The following is a 23400-nucleotide window of genomic DNA, read 5'->3' as shown; positions in this document are numbered from 1 at the left end:
GTAAGAAGAGCTAAACAGACGCGTAGCAGTTACAGAAAAATTAACGATAAATAAACTGAATTTAACGTCTTTTCTCTGGCAAGAAAACTTTTTTTTCCAAGTTGTCCGAAGCGGCCACGTGTTGAAAACTTTGTCCGCTGCATGCTTTGCATTGAAAAACTACGAATACATTTTGCATTCTTTTGCTTTGATAAATTCACTCAGGCAAGTTGTACTCTTAAACGTTGGGTACAAGTTCACTGTCCAAATTTTTTAGCTCTCTTCACCAACTTTCGCTGTGTGGTACTGTTTATTATGCTGTACAAAGGTGGTTCTACCTTTTGAGTCTGTGGATGAAATCCTAAAGTGTGACCACTCAAAGCTACTGAGCAGTACTGTCCTATGATGCCTTTTGTTTTTCGTTACTTCACAAAATGAAACTCGGAGCAAGTTAGAATTTTTATTTTGGGCTTTTCTGAGCCTTAAGAAATGTCACATGATAATGATGATTGTGGTGACGGCGACGATAAACGTTATTTAAATTTCAAGTATTTAGCAAAGCATGCTGCTGACTTTGTATGGGCGTATTTGTTGAACAGCAAACTCATGTGTTTTGTTTGTTTTATTTTCAGGAAGGGCATTTTCACAAGAAAGAAGACTGAACAGGAGGAGCAAAAGGATCAGAAAAGAGGAAAAAGCTTTAAACTGAAGCAAACGGAACAAAGATAAGATCTAATTTTGTATAAAAATGATACCTTTGAAAGATGGTGGCGGTGTATGACAAAACTATTGAATCTTTAATTCAGTCAATTGATGATCTATTTACCAAAATATCGTATGTTTAAATTTTGCAACTATCTAACCATTCTGTGAGAGGGCAGATCCGGGGGGAATAAGCCGATATTTTCAGTCAGAAATGATGATGTTCGAATATAATACGGTCGGTTGTGTTTGAAAACACTGTCGATGCAGCAGAATTTCTTTCAATCCTTCTAAAATATGCCAGCCATCTTTTTAAGGTATTATTCTGCAGATCGGTTAAGGCATTTTTAGCGTTAACTCTGAGCGATCAGTCCATACTGACATACTTTGACGCCACATTAATTTTTCGCGATTTCAATTTGTTTTATCTGTAGAATTGTCAACAAATTAACTTGAAACTTAAATTGAATTTTTTTAAAGTAAAATTGGGATATGAAAATTGAAGAAAATTGAAAAATGAATAGAAATTTAAAACTTCAACATTGGAGATCACTCAGTGTTGCGCTATTTAGAAATCAGTTAAGTTATTTTTCAGTTATATTCTGCTGCCAAGGTGGAACTGCAAGTTGTATAAAAGGGAAATTAAAAATTTACGCTGGATAAAAGCGGGACAGCTCGGTCAAAAGCTAAAAAATTGTTTCTTTTTTTTTTTTTTTCGAAACTGAACACGCAAGCGGATTCCATTCGTGCGAAACTCTTTACCTAAATACTTTCATGCTAATTTACTTTCTCACTTTTAATACCTATAAATATGCCTTTCCGTTATTTCCATTTTTACTCATTTGACAATGACGATATGAAGTCGTCGAAACGTCATGCTGTTTTATTATCGTTAATTTTCTTGTTGAAATGTTTCTCCAAATCGTTTTTCATGAAAAAGAAATTGAAATCTGAAACACCTCTAGGCTAAGTCGAAACACCGTACAAGGATATTAAGAGATGAGACTAGCAATTGCGTTTTCGCTCTGAACTTCAAACAATTTGATGGAATTGAAAACATCCTAAAGAAATGTTTGCTTTGGTAGGTCACTCTAATATTACCTGATTGTTTACAAATATCTTGAAAATTATGTATTATTTGGTGTGTAAAATGGAAATTTTGTTGATGGGCTATCTTTTAATTGAATTACAAAAGAAATGGAAGCTTAAATTTCTTAAACACTGATTCTTCAGTTTTGGATCATTCTCCATTTTGGTTAATTCGATATCAAATTGCCTGATTATGTACAAAAATCTTCAAAATTCTATATCATTTGGTCTCTTAATGGAAACCTTCTTGACGTTCTTACGAGACTGGACGCTTAAATTTCAAAATAAATTCTTCAGTTTTGGATTCTCTCTGTCTTGGTTAATTCGATATTGAATTGCCTGATTATCTACAAAAATCTGCAAAATTGTATATCCTATGGTCTGTGAAATAGAAACTCTGTCGATGACCTCGAACTTTTGACTGAATTACGAAGAAACTAGAAGATTAAATTTTAAAATAAATTCTTCAGTTTCGGTCAATTCGCGACGGGAATTAAAATTAAGCATCTGCACTTAGCAGTTCCACCTTCGCTTACTGTTGCCAAGGGAACACAAGGCTTTAAAGAGGATCCCCATGGAAACGTGGGAAACGTGTATTACTAGCTGAATTGTTTAAGTTTGGCGTGGACTTATTTTACAAAGATTTCCTAGAACGAAAATTTCATTATTTACTGAAAACGAAAAATTATGGAGGATCCTTCTGTTATTCCTTATGTTCCCTTTACATGCTGTGGTATGTATGATAAAAACAAGCGTCTGGTTGGAATGATGTGGGCCAAACGATAGAAAACGTCTCGGGGACATCTTTTGCACCAAATTAGAGCTACGGACCACAAAAGATTGAATGATTTTCTCACAATTTCATTTCCGGAAGAGATTTAAAAAAAATTGTAGGTTTGATGTAAATTGTTTCTCGGTTCGGAAACAGGTTTTTTTTTTTTTAATGACTAAAATCGTTACAAGAAGACATACCAAAAGAGGAGTAAGTCATTAATTGACCAGCACAAACGAAACAAAAAAAACAACAGTTTCAGAGGACAGACACGTTCCTTTTAGAATTTTCCAACCCAAGAAAGAAAGACTTTCGCCATTTTGACAAAAAAAGTGATTTAAACCGTCGAGGTAGCGCAAAATAGGGCGAACAAGTTTGCGCTTACGGCAAAGGCACAAAAATTCAAATTAATTTCGAAATATTCCTCAGAGAATTTTATAATTGCATTGTATTTGAATTCAAATTTTCGTGTAAAAAAAAATTGAATGAATTATACGTTCAACCGAGTTCACACTTATCCCTTATTATTTTTGAATTTTCATGGGAATACAAGTCATCTTTTGCATCATACAGGCCAAACAAATTTGCAGTTGTTGGCTTCAAATGTTTTTGCCGCGTCTGAAATCTTGAAGCAGAAGAAATATAAAACGATGTATAATTGAAAAAAGTTATTCCTGAAAATCAAAAGTTTAATTCGGAACTTTAAAGTTGTGTGGAACAATCGTATTGTCCTTTGTGGTCCTGTTGACTATAAAAATTGAACCAATTAATGGCACAAAATAACGCTATTTTGAAATTTCAACGGATATTTCGTACTTTTACTGGTGGGAAAATTCAATATTGGAGCTTTGATTACTATAATTTCTCATTCGAGTTTCTTCTTTTCCCATTATTTCAACCAGACGTTAGTTTTTTTAGTATTTAATTTTTAAGTGTAAGATCTCGTTCAACTGAATCAGTGTTACATGGGACAATCGAGTGAAAGCACGTATTTTTAATTCGAATTATAAAGTAAACGAACCAAATCATCAAAGACTTAGAGGAATCGAATTGCCTAGATATTCGCCAAAATATTATGAAGAGCCGTAAGGTAAACAAACCAGCTACTATTGAAGATGAACAATAATTGCACCAAATAAAACCAAAAAGAAATTGTCTTGTTAATCGTTAATCGTCAAAATTTACTAGAAAGAAAACGAACGAACTGTGACGTTAGTTATGTGGAGAATTGTTTTGGACTGAAATTGTCTTGAACTTAAGAGCAAACAGGCCAAATATCATTACGGATTTTGTATTGTTATTCTCCAAAATGTTTACTGAAAAGAAGTGAAGAATGGATTGACAAGAGAAATTGTTTTTAAATTTGAAAACATTGATTAGGCATGAGAACTTGAGAAATTCATTCAAAAAGCGCCAAACAAAAATAACTTGATATTTCAAAACAAAATTAAGTACAAAAAGAGTATATACGAACTAGACAGTGTCTTGATTTTTCTAAAATGAAACGTAGCTGGGAATAAGTAATCGACAAAGTACAAAGAATTTGTTTCGATATTCAAAACAACTTGATTATTTTGACCAAAAAGATGCTTTCACTCGTTAAATTCGTTCTTTCCTCTGTAACACTGTTAGTTGTTAGCCTGTGCTGACTTCACTTGCTAGTTGAACAAGTTCTTTTAAGCGACATGGTAAGCTAAATGGTTTTGCAGCTGTTATAAATCTAAGTTTTGGAAACAAAAACATAAGCGTTTTTCTGTTGGTTTTGTGATCAAAATTTTTGCGATTATTCAATTTTTCCCTGCTGCAAAACTGTTTAACGGCTTACCATGTCGCACTTTTAGTGTACACCACTTCGCAAAGGAAACTTTACTTCAGACAAATTTTGTCAAAAAAAGTTTCTAAAATTCATGACTAAAAATTGGCAACAAAACACCAAAAAGGTTAAAAATTTTCACAAAAGTTTCCTTACGAAGTGAGGTATGCGTTTTTTGGCGGGTTTAAATTTGTTGGGGCATTCTTTGAAATTTTTTTGCGATAGAAAAATTTCAAGGGGTGCCCCGTAAAATTTTTTGCAAAAACTGTTGCCAGGGGAAACGCTGTGCAAATTATGTCCAATTTTCCCGCCAAAAGACTTAGTATACATAGGAAGAAAAATTTTTGTCACACCTTTAATTAGTTAAACGATTTTTACTTAATTAACTTATTATTGAAAAGAAAGAAAGAAATAAAGAACACTCAATGCAACTGAAACAACTGTTTTCATCTTTATTGTCTTTCATTATTAACTAATAAAATGAATACTTGACAACTAAAATAGATGTTAAATTACATATTGAGATTTTTTTTTTTAAAAAAACGGCGCATGCGTATTTTGAGCGCCCGTATTTTTTCTAAGTCTTTTGGCGGGAAAATTTTCAAATTTTCAAACAGAGTATAACTAGTTGGAATGATTAAAAAAAAAACGGCGCATGCGTATTGTAGGCGCCCGTATTTTTTCTAAGTCTTTTGGCGGGAAAATTTGAGTAGCTTAAACGGCGGTTACCAAAGAAAACAAACTGAAGAAACAACCAAAATACATATAGATTTGGCAAAATATATTAAATTAAACAAATTTTGTTACAGGAGATTCTCTGATGAAAAACTCAGTTTTTGTTTTGGCTGGTCTTCAAACCTTGCTTACGACAATTTGTCATGTTAGGACAAGGATTACGACTTTTCCTTACAAAATGAACAATTTGAAACGCACTGAAAAAACGTTTCAGCAGTAGTGGTCATGTTAAACGTTTACAATTGTCTTCGAGTCTGGCACTTTGTCGTTTGAAAAGCAGTATACCGCCATGATACAGTTGTAAGCAAATGAGAACCGTGTAAATTGTCGCTAGCTTATTGATACAGTGCAACACAGATATAACTGCCGAACGAGATGAAAAAATTGTAAAATTTTAAAGTAAAGTAAACTCGACGAATATTTTTCAAACCGCAAGTTCAGGTAGACATCACAAATTGCTACTGAATGATTTCATGAAACGTTTTCCAGGAAAACCAAAGCTCGTTTATAAATCAGAAGGCCATAGGAATTGCTTGAAATTTTGTAGTTTTCCTTTGTTATTGCTTAAACCACTGAAGGACGGTTCAAGTTTTGACTTTTTCGAAATATGTTAATTTGTGTAGGGAGAGAAAGAAAACAGAAATTTTAATAAATTACCACAGCTACAGCGTGCAATGTTTACACGCGAAATTCCTTGAATGATTTGTTTTGAGCTAACTGGATTTGTAACATTGAACTTACAACTTTTTTTAAATTTCAAATTGAAAAACTTCTGGTTTTAAACACGTTAAACTTTGTACTAGAAAAATTTTTTATCTTAGCTACGGGCAAAAATCAAATGTAAATCAACTCATGTCGAAAGTGGGAGGAGCTTGGCTCCTTTTGTATTGCGCCTTGTTGGTTAAAAAGCGTTGAAAACTAAACTGAACAAAAACAGATGGCCTTAGAAGGTTAATTTTACCCACTGATTGGATGTGTTACTGAAAAAAGACATTGGTAAAAAGCTGGTAAGATAACAAAAGATGGAGAGCCTTATAAGTTATTCAGAAATTGATGGTCCCGAAATTGACTGGTGGTTTACATTCTCACTGGGAAAATCAAATTTTTCTTTATATTACTGCAAACGGAAAACTCTGGCGTAGTAACTTCAAGTTGTCGTTCAGAAAGCACGTCTTCAGTGATAATAAAATCGATCATATATATCCTCAAAGAAACCGGTAAATATGCAAAATCTAACTGAAAGTAAAGAAAATTGAAATTCATTTACATGCAGAATTTATCCAAGTGTGAAGAGACAAATAGCCATCCACTTTTACTGACAAAGCAAGCTCTAATTTTCAAATTCTCAAGTAATGAAAACAAACATCTGTTTAACTTAAACCAACTCGTGACTGAGCACTTAGTAATCACGTCTCTGAAATTCAACGTTTTCCTGAAAACTGAACACGCAGAATTTAAACAAAAAGCTCAACAATGGTCTGAATTTTTCAATGAAGAATCATGCCTTGGCCGACTTGCAAACCTTATTGCAAACTAGCTGGGAAAACAAGATTTATATTAATAAAAACTGAAAGTGGTTTAGTATTTTCACTTGAAAATTGAATACCTCAAGCTTGCATCTCTTGTCAAAAAGATTAAATGGCTACAGATTTTACACAACCTTTCTCGACCGTAAGTTTTTTCCGTACTTAAAAAGAGAACAATTGTCCTCAACTTTTCACTGGAAAAAACATTTAAAACTGAACTAAACACCTGATGAAAAATGACAGACAGCGCAGAAAGACGTGAAAACTGCATTATAGCTTACACGATTTTCACTAAGAAATTCCCATTTCTCAGGCCCGATTTTCAAGTAATAAGTCACATTTGAATGGCATCGAATATAATACAAGCTTGGCCCGGAAAGAACTGGCTAAATTAGAAGTAAAATAAGCTCAAATGAGTCACACACACAACAAGTACTTCTCTTTACAGTAAAAAAAATAAAGCAGGCCTAAAAGTCAAACAGAGAGCACATTTGATTCTTATCTGTAACTTGAATTGCACTCGACGTAACTGACGAATACTAAACGTTTATGTTAATGTTAATGCAAACAGACTCAGGAATGTCCTGATAATGACTTGTTCAGCCTGTGTTTTTTTATTTTGTTTTGCTTTGTTTTTTTCGAATTCCTAAACCTGAGGGGCACTTTGTATCAGCCCCCTTCATCACATCAAGAGCATTAACACTATGACAAACAAACCTTGAAGGTAAATTATATGCCCAAACTGTTTCCTTTAGTGCTCAAAAAATGGGACAATAAGGTCATATGAAGTGGCTTGATTCTTCCAAGCCGCCATCTGGAGTGCGCTATTTTGGATTTCTCAATTTCATGGCCAAAACCTCAGAAAACCGTTCAAATTGACTCAAAAATAATCGAAACCAATACAAAAATCTAAATTAAAATGGTTAAAAAATGTAAAAGTAACGACAATACACTTTTTTCACAAAAGATAAAGAAAAAGTTTGAAAAACAAGACTGTCAAAATCTTGTCGCCATGGAAACATCAAATCACGCAAACAGTTAGGTGTCGAAGCAAATTGTTCTCAGATATATTTAAGGAAAAGTCTCCAAGTTTGCAAGTCGGAGTGGGCACTTTGTACCCCCTCCCCCCCACCCCATAAACCAGGCTCAATAGGATTAATATTGCATGGATGGAAATTGACCAGCTTAAGTCACTTTGGAATCATGTCTCAGCCCTAATCTTCAAACAGACATGTGACGATATTGATCAAAAGATGAAAATACATTTACAAGATGTCGCAAATGCCTGGATGGCTGTACTTCACAATATCACGTTTCAAAACGATTTATTCTCAATTCTGTGACAATTTCACTCACGGCTCATACACTCACAGTGCCTCGTTCCTTCTATAGTATAATATATTGGGCAAAGTGCAAGTTCTCCTGTTGTTATGTTATGCAATGAAATCACCGATCACTGTTAATATTTGGAAAGTGTCCATCAATGATTCTTTAACTTATTGATCAAATAAACCTAGCGATTTCATTTCCTTCTCTTATTGTTTCCTATTCAAACGAAATTAAACAAGAAAGTGTCACGATGTCACGCTACCCACTACAATTTCTCCACACAAGAAGACTGGCGTATGGTCTATGAAATAGCTAGTCTCCCTAACATATCGAACACCGGCCATTTTTGAGCATCACTTAAATAGCTTTTTTATCTTCTTATCAAGCATGTAAACTAACCAGGAAAATCAATTTGACTGACAAACTGATAAACAGAAAAACGGAACGAAAACTCTGAGGAGTGCAGGGCAAACTGAATTCCAAACATGATCTTACAACAGTAAAAAGAACCAGAAAATCCTTGGATTTATGAAAGCAGGACTGAAGGCCAACACAACAAGCCGACTGCAACAGCTCGTTACAAAATGGCCCAAGGCAGCCAGTAAATTTACTAAGAAATCGTGGTTTTTGAACTTCACTCTCTATAGCCAAATGTGGTAGAAAAAGACCAGAAAATCGTTAAAAAGCCAGTCTTGAACTCAGTAAACGTCTAAAATCGAAGAGACGAAGATTAAAAGGCAATATTAAAATGAAACAGGGCTGATCTGCAGATTGCCTGACACTGGGTTTCACTTGAGATCATGTGATCAAGTCTCGAATTCACACTGAAGTTGACATTTGACTTAACTCTTTGAGAACGTACATATTGTTTCAAATTTTATCCAAAAAGTAATGCTGCAAGCGAGATAGAATTCATTACTCCGCGAAAGGAATCTTTGTTGCTCATTTGAAAAATGTCTCATAATTTACCACAAAATTCTGTCTCAACTCCTTTCGTGAAAATTTTTTTGGGAAAAACAACAAATTGAGAATCACTTACAATCGACCCTAAACGTCAAAATTTTATTAAAAGCTAACCACATTTTAAATAGAAACAAAACCGCAAATGGCGGCCTGCAAATAGTTTTAACCAGAAATCGTAAGTGATGTTTAACTCCACATTCTAACAACATGAAAACGGACTAAGAAAAACAGCTTTTCAGAAAAATCACTTCAAACGCCAGAACTTGTTGTCAAACCAGAAACAGCTGTTCAATAAAAAAACAAAAACTTGTTCGCCTTAAAATCCTTATTCAGTGAAAAATGGCAAAAGGACAATATTTAAACTTTAAGCAGGACTGAAAATGGACCGATAGATCTAAGTCGTTTGTGAACTTCGTTTTCCACAGTCTCGAACATTGAACAGAAAACATTAAATTGAACAACAATAAAAAGATTTCCTTGAAAACGGACGAATAGCTCTTTGATGTTTGATGAGAAAACACTTGTTGTCCTAAGAATCCTTACTGAAAACTATGAAATTGTGAGACCTAATGAAACTTAAACAGACTGTGAGTAAGAAAAATGTCCTTTTCACCGTATATATTTTTACTGATAAATTGTTCTCCATCATCAGTTGAAAATCTGACAAATTACTTCTTGAAACGGTACAAGCCGTTTACAAATTGTGAATACCATTTTCACAGAGAACGCATTTCTCAACATGAATAGAATGCAATTCAATTCAATTCAATTCAATTCAATTTATTAAAGCACATTTTTTCACGAAGGTAAGGCAAGAATGCACTAGCCCGCAAATAGCATAGGCTAATCTAGGCGGGTAGTGCAAAATGATGTATGATTAAATCTGCACTAAGAAATAATTTTTAGTCTTAAAATACTGAAAATTAGACAGCATTTCTCTATATCAAAAAGGGCTAAATTCAATTTGCAGACTGATTATAAACAGAAAATGATCAAGGAGTAGCAAAGAGTTTTTAACTTTAAGGTTGCGCTTAATTGGCCGTATTCTGGGATAAGGATAAATGCAATACAGCAATAGCCTCTAGATTTCTCGTTTTGGATAAATATGGAACATTAGAATCTCCAATTAAAGCTGACAAGCAGGAAACATTTGACCGAATTCGAAGACAATCATAATAGTCCATGATTTTTACTTTGCAATACTTGGAGCTATTGTGAAGCTATAATAAGAATGCTTGAGCATGATATATTATTCAGCGACTGAAAAAAAGGCATACTCGGAAAAAGGCAATCTGAGTGCTCCTATCAGATTCGAACCTAAGAATTTCCGATTACTAGTTTCGATGCTCTACCACTGAGCTACAGGAGTGCAAGGTTCAAAGAGAGCTACAGGAGACTCTTATTGATAAATACCAGCCTTCGTTAGAAAGATAATTGCATCAAGTACACTGAAAAAAAGTACCCTCTTCCGCAAAACTCTTAATGAAAATAGACTATCAGCCTAAGATTTCTATGCATAATCACTTGTTCCTCAACCTTGTTAAATCATTTATTATTGCAAAAATCATTGTACAAAAGGGTAAGCCATTCTTTAGAAAAGAGCAAACAAAACGCCTCACAGTTTTATCACGAAATCCTAAAGTGTGACCATTCACATCAAACATGGTGCTGTTTATTAACTTTTTGGATGCGCAATTTCTGCTTTCACATTTTCTCTCCCAACAAATTATATTCTATACTGGCTTCTTTATATCTGTGGTTGCACTGTATCTTGAAAAGAAAGACTTTAGTTATAATTGTTCGGCTGCCAAAAAAGAAACGAAACTGGACCATAAACTGCCGTATTTACTCACGCGTCTAAGCCGTATTCGTGTGAAGGCTACACGTGGTTACCCTAAGCTGCATGCACACCCCAATTATGACCCGCTGTGCCCACGTCTTAACCACGGCATAAATGTTGGACTTTTTGCAAGACAAGCAAGACATACAGATTTGCTTGTATTCACATCTAAGCTGCATTCTTTTTAAACTTTAAACCTTTTACTGTATTTTGTTCAAATTCGTACGGCATAACCGTGAGTAAATAAGATAGTCTTATTGCGCTTCTTATAGTAAAATTAGTTTTTCTACCTCTACTTGAATTGCTTGCCCAGTTATGGAGATGATCATCTTTGCTGCTTGTTTGAATCTGACATCTGAAAGTTCCTTGGATCCTTTATAGAAAGAGAACAAAAATATATTGATCACTAAATGTAGTAAGACAAAGACAGCATTGTAATAAAAAGTTAAACTGTTTTGACATGTGTTGGGTCAGCAATTTTTAAAAGAGTGTTGTCTCAGTTTTATACGCCCTGTCTAAGATGTATGTCAGATCTATAATTTGGTTACTTTGTGTTGCTAGTTTAAAGAACTGGTCATTGTATAGTAAAGATGAATAGGACAATTGTGAAGCCACTCTGCTCCTTCTTGGCTTTTTGTCTAAAGTCGCATTTCGATTAAACACATTTCGGATTAAAAGCAACAATCTCTAAGTTTCTCTCGCTGGATAAATTTTGAAAGACCAATCTACAAACGTCTGCTTGAGCACGACATTCAAGACCCAATTTGTATCCCGGCAACTCCCAAACATCTTATGAAGGAATTTTAGCAATTATTGTATGTATTCTTATTCAGTGTTCCTATTCAGGAATAGCGCCAATCAAACACAAACTAAGTGATTTTGCTTTAAAACAAACCAATAATGACTCACCAAAGAGTAGTTATAAATATTATAAATAACCAACTCACCTCTTAAGACAGTAATTTTCTTGGTTGAGGCGTCTTTCGTGACTTCTCATCCCTCGTCTGAAATTTACCTGGAGAGAAAGAGTTAAATAGGGGATCAGCACCTGGAAGTAAAGTAGAAAGGCACAGTTCTGAAATGCATGGTGCTCATTAATCTCTTTCAGAGGCAAAGGTCAAGTCATGGGCAGTAGGGCCAAAATTAATGAGGTAAACCTGGTTTCCGTAACATAGAAAAAAATAGGAGTATTACTACACCCCCTGGATGAAATTAGAGTCCATAGCAGAGTTGGTTTGGTCTTTCAAAGCACAGCATGTGAGCATGTTACAATGAATTGGACCAGAGGACGAAGAAAAAGCGAAGAAAAACTTTTCGCAAAAAAACTGACACTTTTCGCTAAAAGATTCACATTCACCGAAGTATAGGTGGCGACTGACAAAACCACAAAGAAAGCAAGAAAAATAAGGCGGAAAAAAGCCAAAAAGATAAAACATTTTTAAGTTCCTTGAACATGATCCCACAAACGTTAGCCTTAAAATTTTTTGCTTAAAAAAAGTGACCATTCAATTGAAAGCTATTGAGCAGTACTTTCCTGTGGTGCTGTTCATTTTGCTGTACAAGAATGTTCTAATTTTGGATTCTGTGGATGAAATCCTGAGGTGTGACCATTTAAGTAGAAGTTTGTGAGCAGTCCTTTCCACTGGTTTTAAGTTTGTTTACATAATATTTTTGGAAAGAAAAAAAAATACAATTTGCCCAGTTACGTACAATCCTTCATGCTATTAGTGTAAATAAAGAGTAAGGGGTTTATTTGTAATTTATAAGTTCTTACCTTTTAATTCCTTTCCCGCTTCTCCTTTGTAGACCTTTGTAGATTTCCTTCTCTGCTTTCCATGTCCAGATCCTTCAAATAAAAAGATATGTATCAAAAAAATTGTACCAGCCAACCACCCAATGCTATGAACATGAAATAGATAATAATAAGTACACAATGAAAATTCTCGGAAAAAAATTTCCGAGCCCCCAGTAGGAATCGAACCAGTTACTAGTTTGGATGCTCTAACCACTGAGCTATGGGTGACTCATATGGTGAGCAGGTCACAGGCTTGGGTTTAAGGGGACCACTGTAATTGGCTCTTACTGTAGTGGCTCCCTTGCCTCAGTGTCTTCTGTATATTTATTTCACGGTACTGCTTGAAACAGAAAAAGGCGTGCATGCGTACTAGATTGTTACAAATTATCGTGGTTACATTGCACCATAGACTCATATAATCATTGGAGACGGAATAAAACAGCAATTTTGGATGCAAGCTTCCGTCGCCGATGTAACACTAGATTAATCAATCATTTAACGTGGGATGCTTGTCAACTTGGACGCAGAAAACTTCTTTTTGGTAATTCCAACTTTAGTAATGCGTAACCCGCCAGCCAAACAGCAATCATGGTATAATTCCGTCATCTGCCAACATCCCTACAAATTTTCACCGCAATTGACTTAAAAAATTTAGAGATGTGAAGTTTAGGAATAAAAACCTACCACTGAAATTTTTCTTAATGAACCTTACGTCCTGTAGTTTAACTTGTCAGTTCTATAGCAAGCAAAATAGCAGTTTTGAAGGCAATTTCACGTCAAGTCCCAGACTTAATGGGATAAAGGGCTTTCGCAGCGGCCATATTGGAAACACAGAGGTGCAAAACAATAAAATGATTTTCTTTTAGGAAGAAAATTTGATTTTATTGCTAATGTATTTTATTGTTCTGTACCGTCTAAGATGACCGCTGTGAAACCCTCTATTGTAACAATCTGGTATAAAGTTTGTTTTTTTTTTCCTTTTTCAAAATCGCAAACACTTGAATTAATCACAGCAGCTTTACATTAATTTTCACCTACATTTGCGTTTTTTTTTTTTCACCTATACATTCGTGGTGATGGGCCTGTGTCCTTTGCAGATTAAGTCGTGATAGGATTAATATTTAGTACCAAAGGCTACTGAGGTACTAAGGGAGATCTGCCTGGTGTACAGATTTGTATCTACTAGCTGTAATTCCAGCTATTTCTTTGCAACTCTGGATCAGTAAGAAGATTCATGGTACTAGTTGAAATAATGGCCCTATGAAAATTGCCCTTTGCCGTAGAGTAAGATGTGCAATTAGTTTGGTTTAGTACACTTAAAAGTGACGTCTGCTACGTGCATCCCCTTAACAAGAGATCCGACAGCAAGAACTATTCAAAAGAGTTTATCAGTGCGTTGTGTGGTCCTCTATATTCGAACGTTTCGTCGGTATATTGGCGAAACCACCCGAACACTAGCCTGCTCAAGCAGACGCCATTTCCGGCTTGTGTTCGGCACCCGTCGGAAAAGGTGTCTGCTTTCGCAGGCTACCCGAACACTTGTCTTCGGACAAAAGTTCTCATTATCGACCCTGAGGGTTGGGCGATATCAACACCAAATATTCGATGTCATTGACATAAGCATTCCATGAAAATCGATACTCGCGAAAAATATCGATTCTTTCGATTCTTTTTCGATACAGCTCAAGTGACCACTTGAAATAAGAAGTGTCGCGTATATTCCGCGGTATATTTTGAACGAAATAATTTTCAATAAAGCCTAATTTTGTAATCCCAAGAATTTTGCTGTTTTTTTTTTCTTTTTGAAAAATCGCTGTTACTTTGTTACTGCCACGACCTTTAGAAGACCTTTGTAGTATTTATATCCGAGCACGGCCGGAATCCGAAGAGAAATGTTCGGTCGCCGGTCGCTGACTACTCGGTCGCTAACACGTGTATTAAATTTCAACAACCTTTTACAAGTCAAATACGTTATCTTAAACTAAATATTAGCAGAGCATTTACAAAATAATATTATGACTTAGTTTTCAAATTACCTCACAAGAAGGCTCGAGTCGTTAGCAGTGTAACAAATGCTGATCGTATTCTGTATCCATGGCTTGCGTTTTACGTGTAACATCGTTTGAAGTTTTAACTCACATTCGTTCGGTTCCATGGCGAAGAAAGTCGAACATGATGCTACTACAGACAATATCACCAAGTTTAACCATAAGAACTCTGCTTTCAAAGAAGCGTTTAACCAAAAATATCGACCATAAAACGACCGTTAAACCTTGTGCTTGCTCTTTTGATTTTCCCTCGAGAAATCGGTGTCAAAGGAATTATTGAATATTAATGTCACATGAAGCATTTTATCTGCAATTCAAATGAATTTCAATTCCCTCGATTACAAAACATTGACTTAGAAACCTCAGATTTTCTTGTCAAATCAGGTTTGCGCAGGCATTTTAACAATTATGAATACATATATTTAAATATAACAGGACGAAAAACCAAAATTAACATTAAAACTCGATCCAAAAAAAAGGATACTGATTTGAAAAAAAGGTAGAAACGATGGAACATTGCATGGGTTCAGGAGTGAATGGGGTCATGGGAAGGGGTGGGGCGGGGAGGGAAGGCGAGGGAAGGGGAACGAGGTAGACGGGGTGGAGTTTAGGGGGGATGGTGCAGCGACATCTCCAGAAAAGTTTCCATTTTCTTGTGGTATCACTTTTTTAATAAGGAGATTTAGGATCAAGTTGATGACTGAATGACGATGATGATGATGATGATGATGATGATGATGATGATGATGATGATGATAATAATCTGGACCAACGGGTAACAGAAGTGTTGGTTTTACATTATTTTGCTAGGAAATAGGACCAGAGGTCAGCTTACATAAGTGAAGTTGAGTAGTTTTACGTTGTCATCAAATATCGGAATTCTTTTGCACTATTTACTAATTCATTTTACGGGAAACCTTAACACGAATATGACGTTTGACGCAGGATAATGGTGGTCACGTGGTCATTTTTGCCTGTTTGACGTTTGTCGTAAACACGATCCTAAAGCTCTTCTTTCTCTCTTGTCTTTTCTTCAATCTAAGGACCGACCCACTCTCGTGAGGGAAATGGCGCCGGATGGAAAACAAATCATGTTCCGGGGATGGTCTAAAAAAATAAATAGTAGCAAATATGAAAACATAGGCACAGTTTCCTCTATTTACTGGTTGCGAAGAGATATCGATTTCCAAAATTCAAGATTTCAGTTTCTCCTTTCTTTTTCCACGAAGGAAATTTTACTTCTGGTACATAAATGCATGTATGAAACAGTGCCAAATAAGTAGTGCACTCATTTAGTGACGGTTTTGTTTTATTTGAATGCCTCAGCTCTGAAAAAGAATCCACTACAGTGACTGAAAGTACAGTTCTTGTTTGCGGTAATGCGCGTATAAGTTCTATGAGTTACAAGGCTCGATTCCCTTACACATCGGAGGTTTTCTACAAACCAGGTATATAACTGAAGGGGGAGGTGCGGTTCTATAAAAAGAAAATTTCCTATTAGGCTACACCTGGATCTAAAAACAAGTCCACTGGCCCAGAACGTAAAAAGTCCATTCGCCTCTGTATAAAGCCCTAAAAAATGTCGCGGCAAAAATATTTCCTCCCTAGTCTAAAAAGGTCCGCCAGAAATTTCTTACTCATAAGAGTCTCCAGTCATACTTGTATACCCCCTCCCCCGCGGGGGTAGCACCTTTCGGAGCTGACGTCAGGAAACAGTTCAGTGTTAAACACACCAATCTCCACATTCGGGTCGTTTTTTACAATACAATATTCTACAATACAATACTTCCTCATATCAGGCTTTTCATAATTAATTTACAGACGAATATGTAAAATTACATGCAATATCTCACTATTAGAATTTCACTATTTCAATATTAAAATTCCTCAATGAGTTAGTTGTGCTATACACGGACAGATACTACTATTCGAAAAGAGCGTTCGATAATTCCTACGCCATTTTTGTCTTGTAAAATGTTCGTGGACTAGGTCCCTTCACCAGGGGCCTCTGTCACAGCTACATCCGTGACGTCATGTGAGACTACTGTCGTGACACAATTCAGCGCTATTTGGAGCGGTATTTTCTGCTTGCGCATGCTTGGTTTTCTGGTTCTCAGCCACCTCACTTTTGGACGATTGGTCGTTGGACATTTGTCGATTCGTCTGGGCCCGTGAACGAATAGTACCTTCAAATATAAGGGAGCAGGCAAATCAAATCAAACGCAAATAATGTGATGGACCAATAAAACAAAGATCTAAACATTCAAACAGTGCAAAGCATTGCCAAGCCGGCACAGGGTCACATGACCACTGCAAACCGCGGAAAATATACAACCAGTTCTAAGCGCGGGAAAACATGTGACAAGAAACTAACATTTACCACTTGTAAGTGGGGTAAAAATGCATTTGGAACAAAGCGTTGGTGTCAGGTGGAGGAGAGCAAAGGCGGGAAAAGTGCATTAGGCGCCAAGCGCCGGAAACATGCATTTGGTACCAAGAGCGGGAAAACAGTCATCCGGTGCCCAAACGCAGGAAATCACGCATCCGAAATCAAGCGCACGAGAACGAGTGTCTGATGCTAAAAGCGCGGGAAAACGTACGTGAGACAAGTTATCATTGGTTATCCGGTTATTTGATTTATCTCCTGATTGGTCAATTAGAATCCAATAAAAGTTTTGTTGTGGGCAAGTGCGTAGCCTGGATTTGTTCAGAGGTAACCCTTCACCAAGTCCATTTCCTAGAATCGTTTATGCGGACTTCAGAATTTTTAAAATTTCCCTTTTTTTTATCTGCATCGCGAGGTAAGGAAAACAAAAGTTTACACTTATTTTGGAATGGCAAGAGCCTAGCAAATGATACCTTTGCCTTTGAGCGCTTATTATGAATTGAGTTATACAAGCTTGGTATCTCCGTTGCCTTTTTATTCACAATTGAGCATTTTTTTTTTGTAGCTGCGCACCACAAACCTTCATTTTATTGTAACAGTACCAAGACAGTACAGTACCTATAATAGGGAACTTCAGATCAGAGTACATGTACGAGATTGAGTGCGAGTACGACTTTCAAATTTCAAATCAGTCACATCCGTAGAGCTCTCGCTCCTTTTCGTTGTTAACCAGCAAATAAGGAAACCCTAGAAACAGGACTGGTGTGACAAGAGGTTGTCTAAACCACGCCAACTAGATTTGAAAAGTCGTACTCGTGCTCAATCTCGTACTCGTAGTCAAATCTGGAGGTCCCCAATGTACGTGTACGTGTACTTGTTTCATTCAGTTGTACGCTTCTAACAAATCTAATTAAAGGGATCAATGCGAGTGGGTTAGAGCGGGTTTCAACCAAAGCCAACGTATTTACTCTGACCAATCACAACAGGCGTAAAAACACAATGAACCAATCAAAAGCAAACACATGTAACCGGTGCCAAGCGCGGGAAAACACGTGCGAGCAAGGCACGATTGGTTTTTGGGTTTGTTTCTCATTGGTAAAAGACGAACCACATAGCGTAGTAAAGTAATACCAAAGCAAACGCGTCAAAACTTTCAACACTGAATTGAAAACTGCTCTGTCCCAGAACAAGGGAATAAAAACATTACACTTACTTATGCTTGAAAACGAGATGCTCTGAGACCTTTCTTTATCACTGCAAACTCCGCACGCAGCTCCAAATACTCTCTTGTAAGCCCACCTATAGCGCATGCTCATTGCACCGTATATGACGGGGTTTGCCACGGCATAAATAAGGGAAACCATTCCTGTGAGAAGCACCACGAGTTTACTGGACTTCCGGTCGGTTGCCATGGTTATTATGTTGCTGATCTAAAAGGAATGTTAATACGAATAAGAAACGCAAACACAAAGACCACATAAAACCATAGTTAATTGAGGGACTGGTTATGAAACTTTGCCATGAAAACAATGGTCCTGCAATTTTTGTTGGAAGGGCCCCGACAGAGCAAAATCCTTTGTTTTAACGTTCACGCTACAGTTGAATATCTTAACACGAACGTTTCTATTGGCCAGTTTCTCCAACACAATTCAAAATCTATTGTCGTCTGTGCACTGTCAAGGCCAAAAATGCTAACAAAAACATGTAACAAAAAAATTTGTCAGGCTTCATAACCATTGCCTTTTATTAATTATGATAAAACTCTAACAGTTACTAAAAGATTAAGTTATATAGCACTGATAAATAACATTCGCACGCAAAACGCGCTGTGATCTTGGCGGAATTACAAGCCGAAGACTTTAAACCGCGCCGTTGTTGGAGGGAAGTAGAGGGAGACACTGCCATTAGAAGGATCGCATAAATTATTACTTCTATGCCAAGTTTGAAAGAGATATGGCTGTGCAAGATATATATACTGTATACAGCTATTTCAATAAACGTTGTCGGATTAAAATCAACCTAAAAGACAAGACCGCAATGTTTTGTGGGATTATTTTTTATGAATAATTTCATCAAAATCATCCCTGCACGTGCAGGTCATTGTACTGCTAATTACAACCTATTTTTTTCTCCAGGCATGACTGATTTTGATGAATTTATTCATAAAAATCCCTCGTAAACTTTCGGTCTTGTCTTTAAGCCTCATGCTTTGAACCGACAACGTTAATTGAAATAGCTGTATTAAAGATGGCTGTTATGCTTACGTCGCATTTGCTCTGCTTTTGTTGCATCGAAATTGCAGCGAAAGTCGCTTGTAGCTCAGTCGAATGATTTGAAATCGCCAGAAAAACGCCTCAAATTAAAGTCGCATCAAACATAACTCTTAGAGAAAATAAATAAAATAAATAAATGGGAATTTCAGTGGCTTCAGAGTGGCTCTTTCACCCACTGTTTCCAGGTCGAAAAACAATAGGAAAACTCACCAGAATTGGCAGCCAGCTGATGTAGTATAGAAAAACAACAACAGCCATCATACGAGACAGCCTTCGAATTTCACGAACTCCCTGTGGGTTACTTTTGCGTCTTTCATACCCGGGAATTTTGGTAACCGACCCTCGGGATGCCTCGTTTCCCGCGAGTTTATTTTTAGTATCCATCTGCGTCTGTCTTCGAATAAACTTTGTACTTGAACATTTTATGGCAATGCAACATGCTAGGACTATTGTCAGTAAAGTGAAGGAGACGATTAACATGAGTATGGCATATGTCCTACCAGTGTCTGTAAAATGATAAAAACATTTGCCTTCCTCATAACCAGATTTTCCAACTCCCATAAATGGAAGGCTTGCGAAGATCACAGCGATGAACCAAGTGAATAAAACAGCTTTCTTTATCCGTGAAAGTGTAATGGTTGTGTGATATTTAAACGGTGAAAGTATCATGAATGCTCGTTCAATCGCTATAAGGGTGACAGTGCTCGCCGACGCGAGACGAAGCGAGTTCACAACAATGATATACAGCCCGCATAAAAATGCTGTCCATTCCTTACGGAGGAAATAATTCATGAAAATTATAATTTGTAGAGGGAACGATCCACCAACAAAGTCAGCCGTTGACAGCGAGAGAAGAAAGATGTCCGTGACAACCCAGTGTTTTTGGAATCGCAATGATAGTAGCACCAAAAGATTCCCAAAAACTACTGCCAAAATACCAGCTTCAAGGATTAAGCCAACGGCAAATGGACTTAACGTAATTGACTCTTCCGTGTCTGTGCTTTTGTGAGCAGTTAAATGTTCTGTCATGGAAAAATTTTCGAAGACATTTGAAGTCGTGGTGGCCATTTCATCCACTGCAGTACAAAGTCACAAAGAATTTCTGCCCACTTTGATGAAGAACAATGGCGAGTGGAGTGAAAAAGTGACTCTAGCTGCAACGTAGTTACGCTAACGTTGTTTTTAACTCGGAACCTTAATTGATAGCATTAGCACACTTGTTATATAATCCCTTTGTACACGAAAGCTCATTATCACACTTATTCAAAACAACAGCTATAGACTTTTTTCATAAATGGTGGCCAATTAATTATTCTTTTCAATACATGTTAATTAGCCCAACTAACCTCATTTGAGAGTAAAAAAACTCTATTGAATTTTGCATTTTTAGGAGGCTTGTGAGGCCAATTTTCATGAAAACAAAAGAATTGTTTATCGGTTGCCATTTATAAAAACTGTCTATTTGTCAGACATTTAGAACAGGGCTGTGTGTTCGCCGCCAAGACAATTTGACCCCCCCGCAGAAAAATATTAACAAATTTACTGTTATCATGCATCCACGAAAAAAAGAAATTTGAAAAGAATTGGCCAGGGGTCACAAACACAATGAACTTATTTTCGTTTGAAGATAAATAATACTACCATAGAATATTTGATTATTCCCAAAAGAACTGTTCTTTTATTGTTCAATTTGCGCATGAGAAAATAAGAATTCAGTATGATTGTTATGGAAATACTTCAAAACATTTCGTAACAGGAAAAAGGAAAAAGCACGATGCTTTCAAAAACGCACCACTTAAGACTTTGCATCATAAATCCTGCCAAAAAGATTGAAAATATAGCATCCGCAATTTGTTTTTAAAAAAATATGAAGCTATCGTGATAACATTCGTGCAAGGAGTCAAGTTTATTCACGGGATCATCATGATCATGTTGATTGGATTGTTAAGAAAAATTCTAAGAATAGCAAGTCGAATATGTTTTGTCATAACTGGTCAGGATAAGAATATAACTTGCACCATGGAAACTGTTCTGGTTAAGGTGGCCGAACACAGTTTTCCAGTACACAGGTGTTAGTAAACATTATTTGAAAACTACATACTTCTGAGTACCCGAAATTAGCATGGTGCAAGATTAACTAAGAAGGAATAAATTTTGACACTTCTTGTTGAGCATGGTGCCGTTGCCATGGCAACGCAGCAAGCTTTTAAGCGTCCACAAATAATGGTGCCGTTGCCATGGCAACGCAGCAAGCTTTTAAGCGTCCACAAATAATGGTTTTTCTTAATTTTTGGAAAATGCACTCGTTAGATTTTTTCCATTTTTTGTGTCCAGAAAAACTCACAAAATACTGACTTAGTGACCCTACTTCCATGTAATTTTAACAGACAGATCTCCTGTAAATGTTGGTTTTGCACTTTAATGTTTTTTGAAGATACCTTCTGTTAGATTTTGTTTTTGGTTTGTAGGCAAGTTACGCTTTTAGAAAACTACTGCTTTGTCAAATTTCACGAAATTCTAACGAGCGGTTCCTTAGAAAACAGTTCATTTGCATTAAAACAACCAGTCACAATTTTTTGCTCAAATGCGCATGCGTGGCTTTTAATTAGGTTTTCTCAGCAAAGATGAAAAGCGTACAAAAAGGCTTAGCTCATTGTAAACTCACTTTCCTTGTTCGGCGATAAATGAAGAAGGATTCACAAACGAGAAACTAAGTTATTTTAAGTGCAAAACTTACCTTTGTGATCTATTTGGTATAAAATCGAGGGATCGATAGTATTTGCTTACCACAACCCTAGCGCGCGGTTAATAGCATCACCTAACAGAATCTGTTAAGCGCGCGCAAACTGTGTTCGGCCACCTAAAGTGCTTACATATTTCCATTTTTGTTAATCTCATTCCCAGGTTCCTCACTCTTCCTCCCTCGAGAAGGTCAAGGCTGGTCACGTGACAGCCCACGACAAACTTTCTCCCCAGTCGGGGTAGACTCGCTCTATTGTTTTATTCGTTGGTTACACAGGCTACAGGAAGCCGAAGACACTTTACCTTCAAATTACTATTTCGCACATGAGATAAGATAGAGATAAGGGGTTAGTTTCTAAAGAAACTGTGGTGCTGCGTCGGTGGGGAGTGGAAACGAATGTTTGGTTTATCAACAGAGTTAATAACTAAAGGTAAATTGGCCACCGTAAAGAGATTCGAGTGCAGACGTTTCGAGCAGTTAGCCCTTTGTCTGGACATTTGATAACTGATAGAGCACGAACAGGGACGCAAAAACGCAGGATAAACAAGAAGGTAAGGCCCGGTTCAGACGCCGAACTTTTCATGAGCCGAATCTAGTACATGAAAAGTTCGGCGTCTGAATCAGTTGAGAACGGCTGTTTCAATTTGGAACGGCTCAGCCGCTCTTCCCGCCTGACTCAGCCGGGAATTTCGGCTTTGGAACGGCTTTGATTCAGACGTCGAACTTTTCATGAGCCGAACCTAATGCGTAAATATTATAACGCATTTCAAATAAAAAATCAAGTAAATTAAGTTCGGCTAATTAAGTTCCGCGTCCGAATCAAAAGGCGGGATTTTCGTGATTTGGGCCGATCTTCATTTGAATTAAGTTCGGCTCATGAAAAGTTCGGCGTCTGAACTGGGCCTTAGGCGCTTTTTAGTTTTGTGAACTTTGAAGCAGCCTTAATTTAAGGTGGCTCCAAGGCGTTTTCACTTATAATATGGCGCGCGCTATACCACATATCGAAAGCCAGTTTTCCCTTGTTTTCTCTCTGCCACTTCATTGAAATCGCCCAGAAAATTACCACGTTTCCATAGAGTGATGCCTGACAAACATGGAAACGTCGACTAACGCTTTTTATGAAATGGTCTTTACGAAATTGCCTTCCGAATGCCGCTTAACTGGGGAATGCCATTTGTTTGGATTGAACAATCAAGAAACTAAAAAAAGGTTGTAGATTTACAATTCTCTCATCAGCAAGATTAAACAACAAGTCGGGCAGGTGCAACGGTGGAACCGATAGGGTTAATTTGACACTGACATAAATCCATTAGGATGTGGCTGGATTGTTTTCCTTTTAAACAGTCCATTTTCAGATTTCATCCGTTTACTTAACAAATTTAAATAAAAATATAAAAAAAAATGTGA

At 36.7% G+C, this 23400-nt stretch overlaps 1 protein-coding gene and 1 long non-coding RNA gene across 2 annotated transcripts; both read right to left on the bottom strand.

The window, feature by feature from the left end:
- Window positions 1-9774: 9774 nt before the first annotated feature.
- On the bottom strand, window positions 9775-12602 carry LOC146481715 (uncharacterized). The gene is made up of 3 exons (XR_014864348.1): window positions 12523-12602; window positions 11696-11763; window positions 9775-11121 (listed from the first exon to the last, which is right to left on the bottom strand). It is a non-coding gene; the product is annotated as an uncharacterized LOC146481715 (long non-coding RNA).
- Window positions 12603-15888: 3286 nt separating this feature from the next.
- On the bottom strand, window positions 15889-20482 carry LOC146481714 (beta-2 adrenergic receptor-like). The gene is made up of 3 exons (XM_085107609.1): window positions 19461-20482; window positions 18191-18407; window positions 15889-16777 (listed from the first exon to the last, which is right to left on the bottom strand). The coding sequence occupies exons 1-3, from the start codon at window positions 20316-20318 to the stop codon at window positions 16623-16625; spliced, it is 1230 nt and encodes a 409-aa protein (XP_084963735.1). The 5' UTR covers window positions 20319-20482; the 3' UTR covers window positions 15889-16622.
- Between the last annotated feature and the right edge of the window lie 2918 nt (window positions 20483-23400).

The sequence above is a fragment of the Pavona decussata genome, unplaced genomic scaffold (assembly GCF_977016875.1).
Source record: "Pavona decussata unplaced genomic scaffold, jaPavDecu1.1 SCAFFOLD_48, whole genome shotgun sequence".
Taxonomy (NCBI): Eukaryota; Metazoa; Cnidaria; class Anthozoa; order Scleractinia; family Agariciidae; genus Pavona; species Pavona decussata.
The sequence above is the reverse complement of the archived record's forward strand: the minus strand, read 5'-3'. Positions and strand labels throughout refer to the sequence as shown.

Bases quoted from the DNA above. Each gene is read 5' to 3' on its own strand.
- LOC146481714 (XM_085107609.1), bottom strand. From the start codon at position 20,318: ATGGCCACCACGACTTCAAATGTCTTCGAAAATTTTTCCATGACAGAA. The intron at 18,408-19,460 runs GTGAGTTTTCCT...CATTCCTTTTAG, and splicing joins TCAGCTGGCTGCCAATTCTG to ATCAGCAACATAATAACCAT. The intron at 16,778-18,190 runs GTAAGTGTAATG...TTATATTTGAAG, and splicing joins CATCTCGTTTTCAAGCATAA to GTACTATTCGTTCACGGGCC.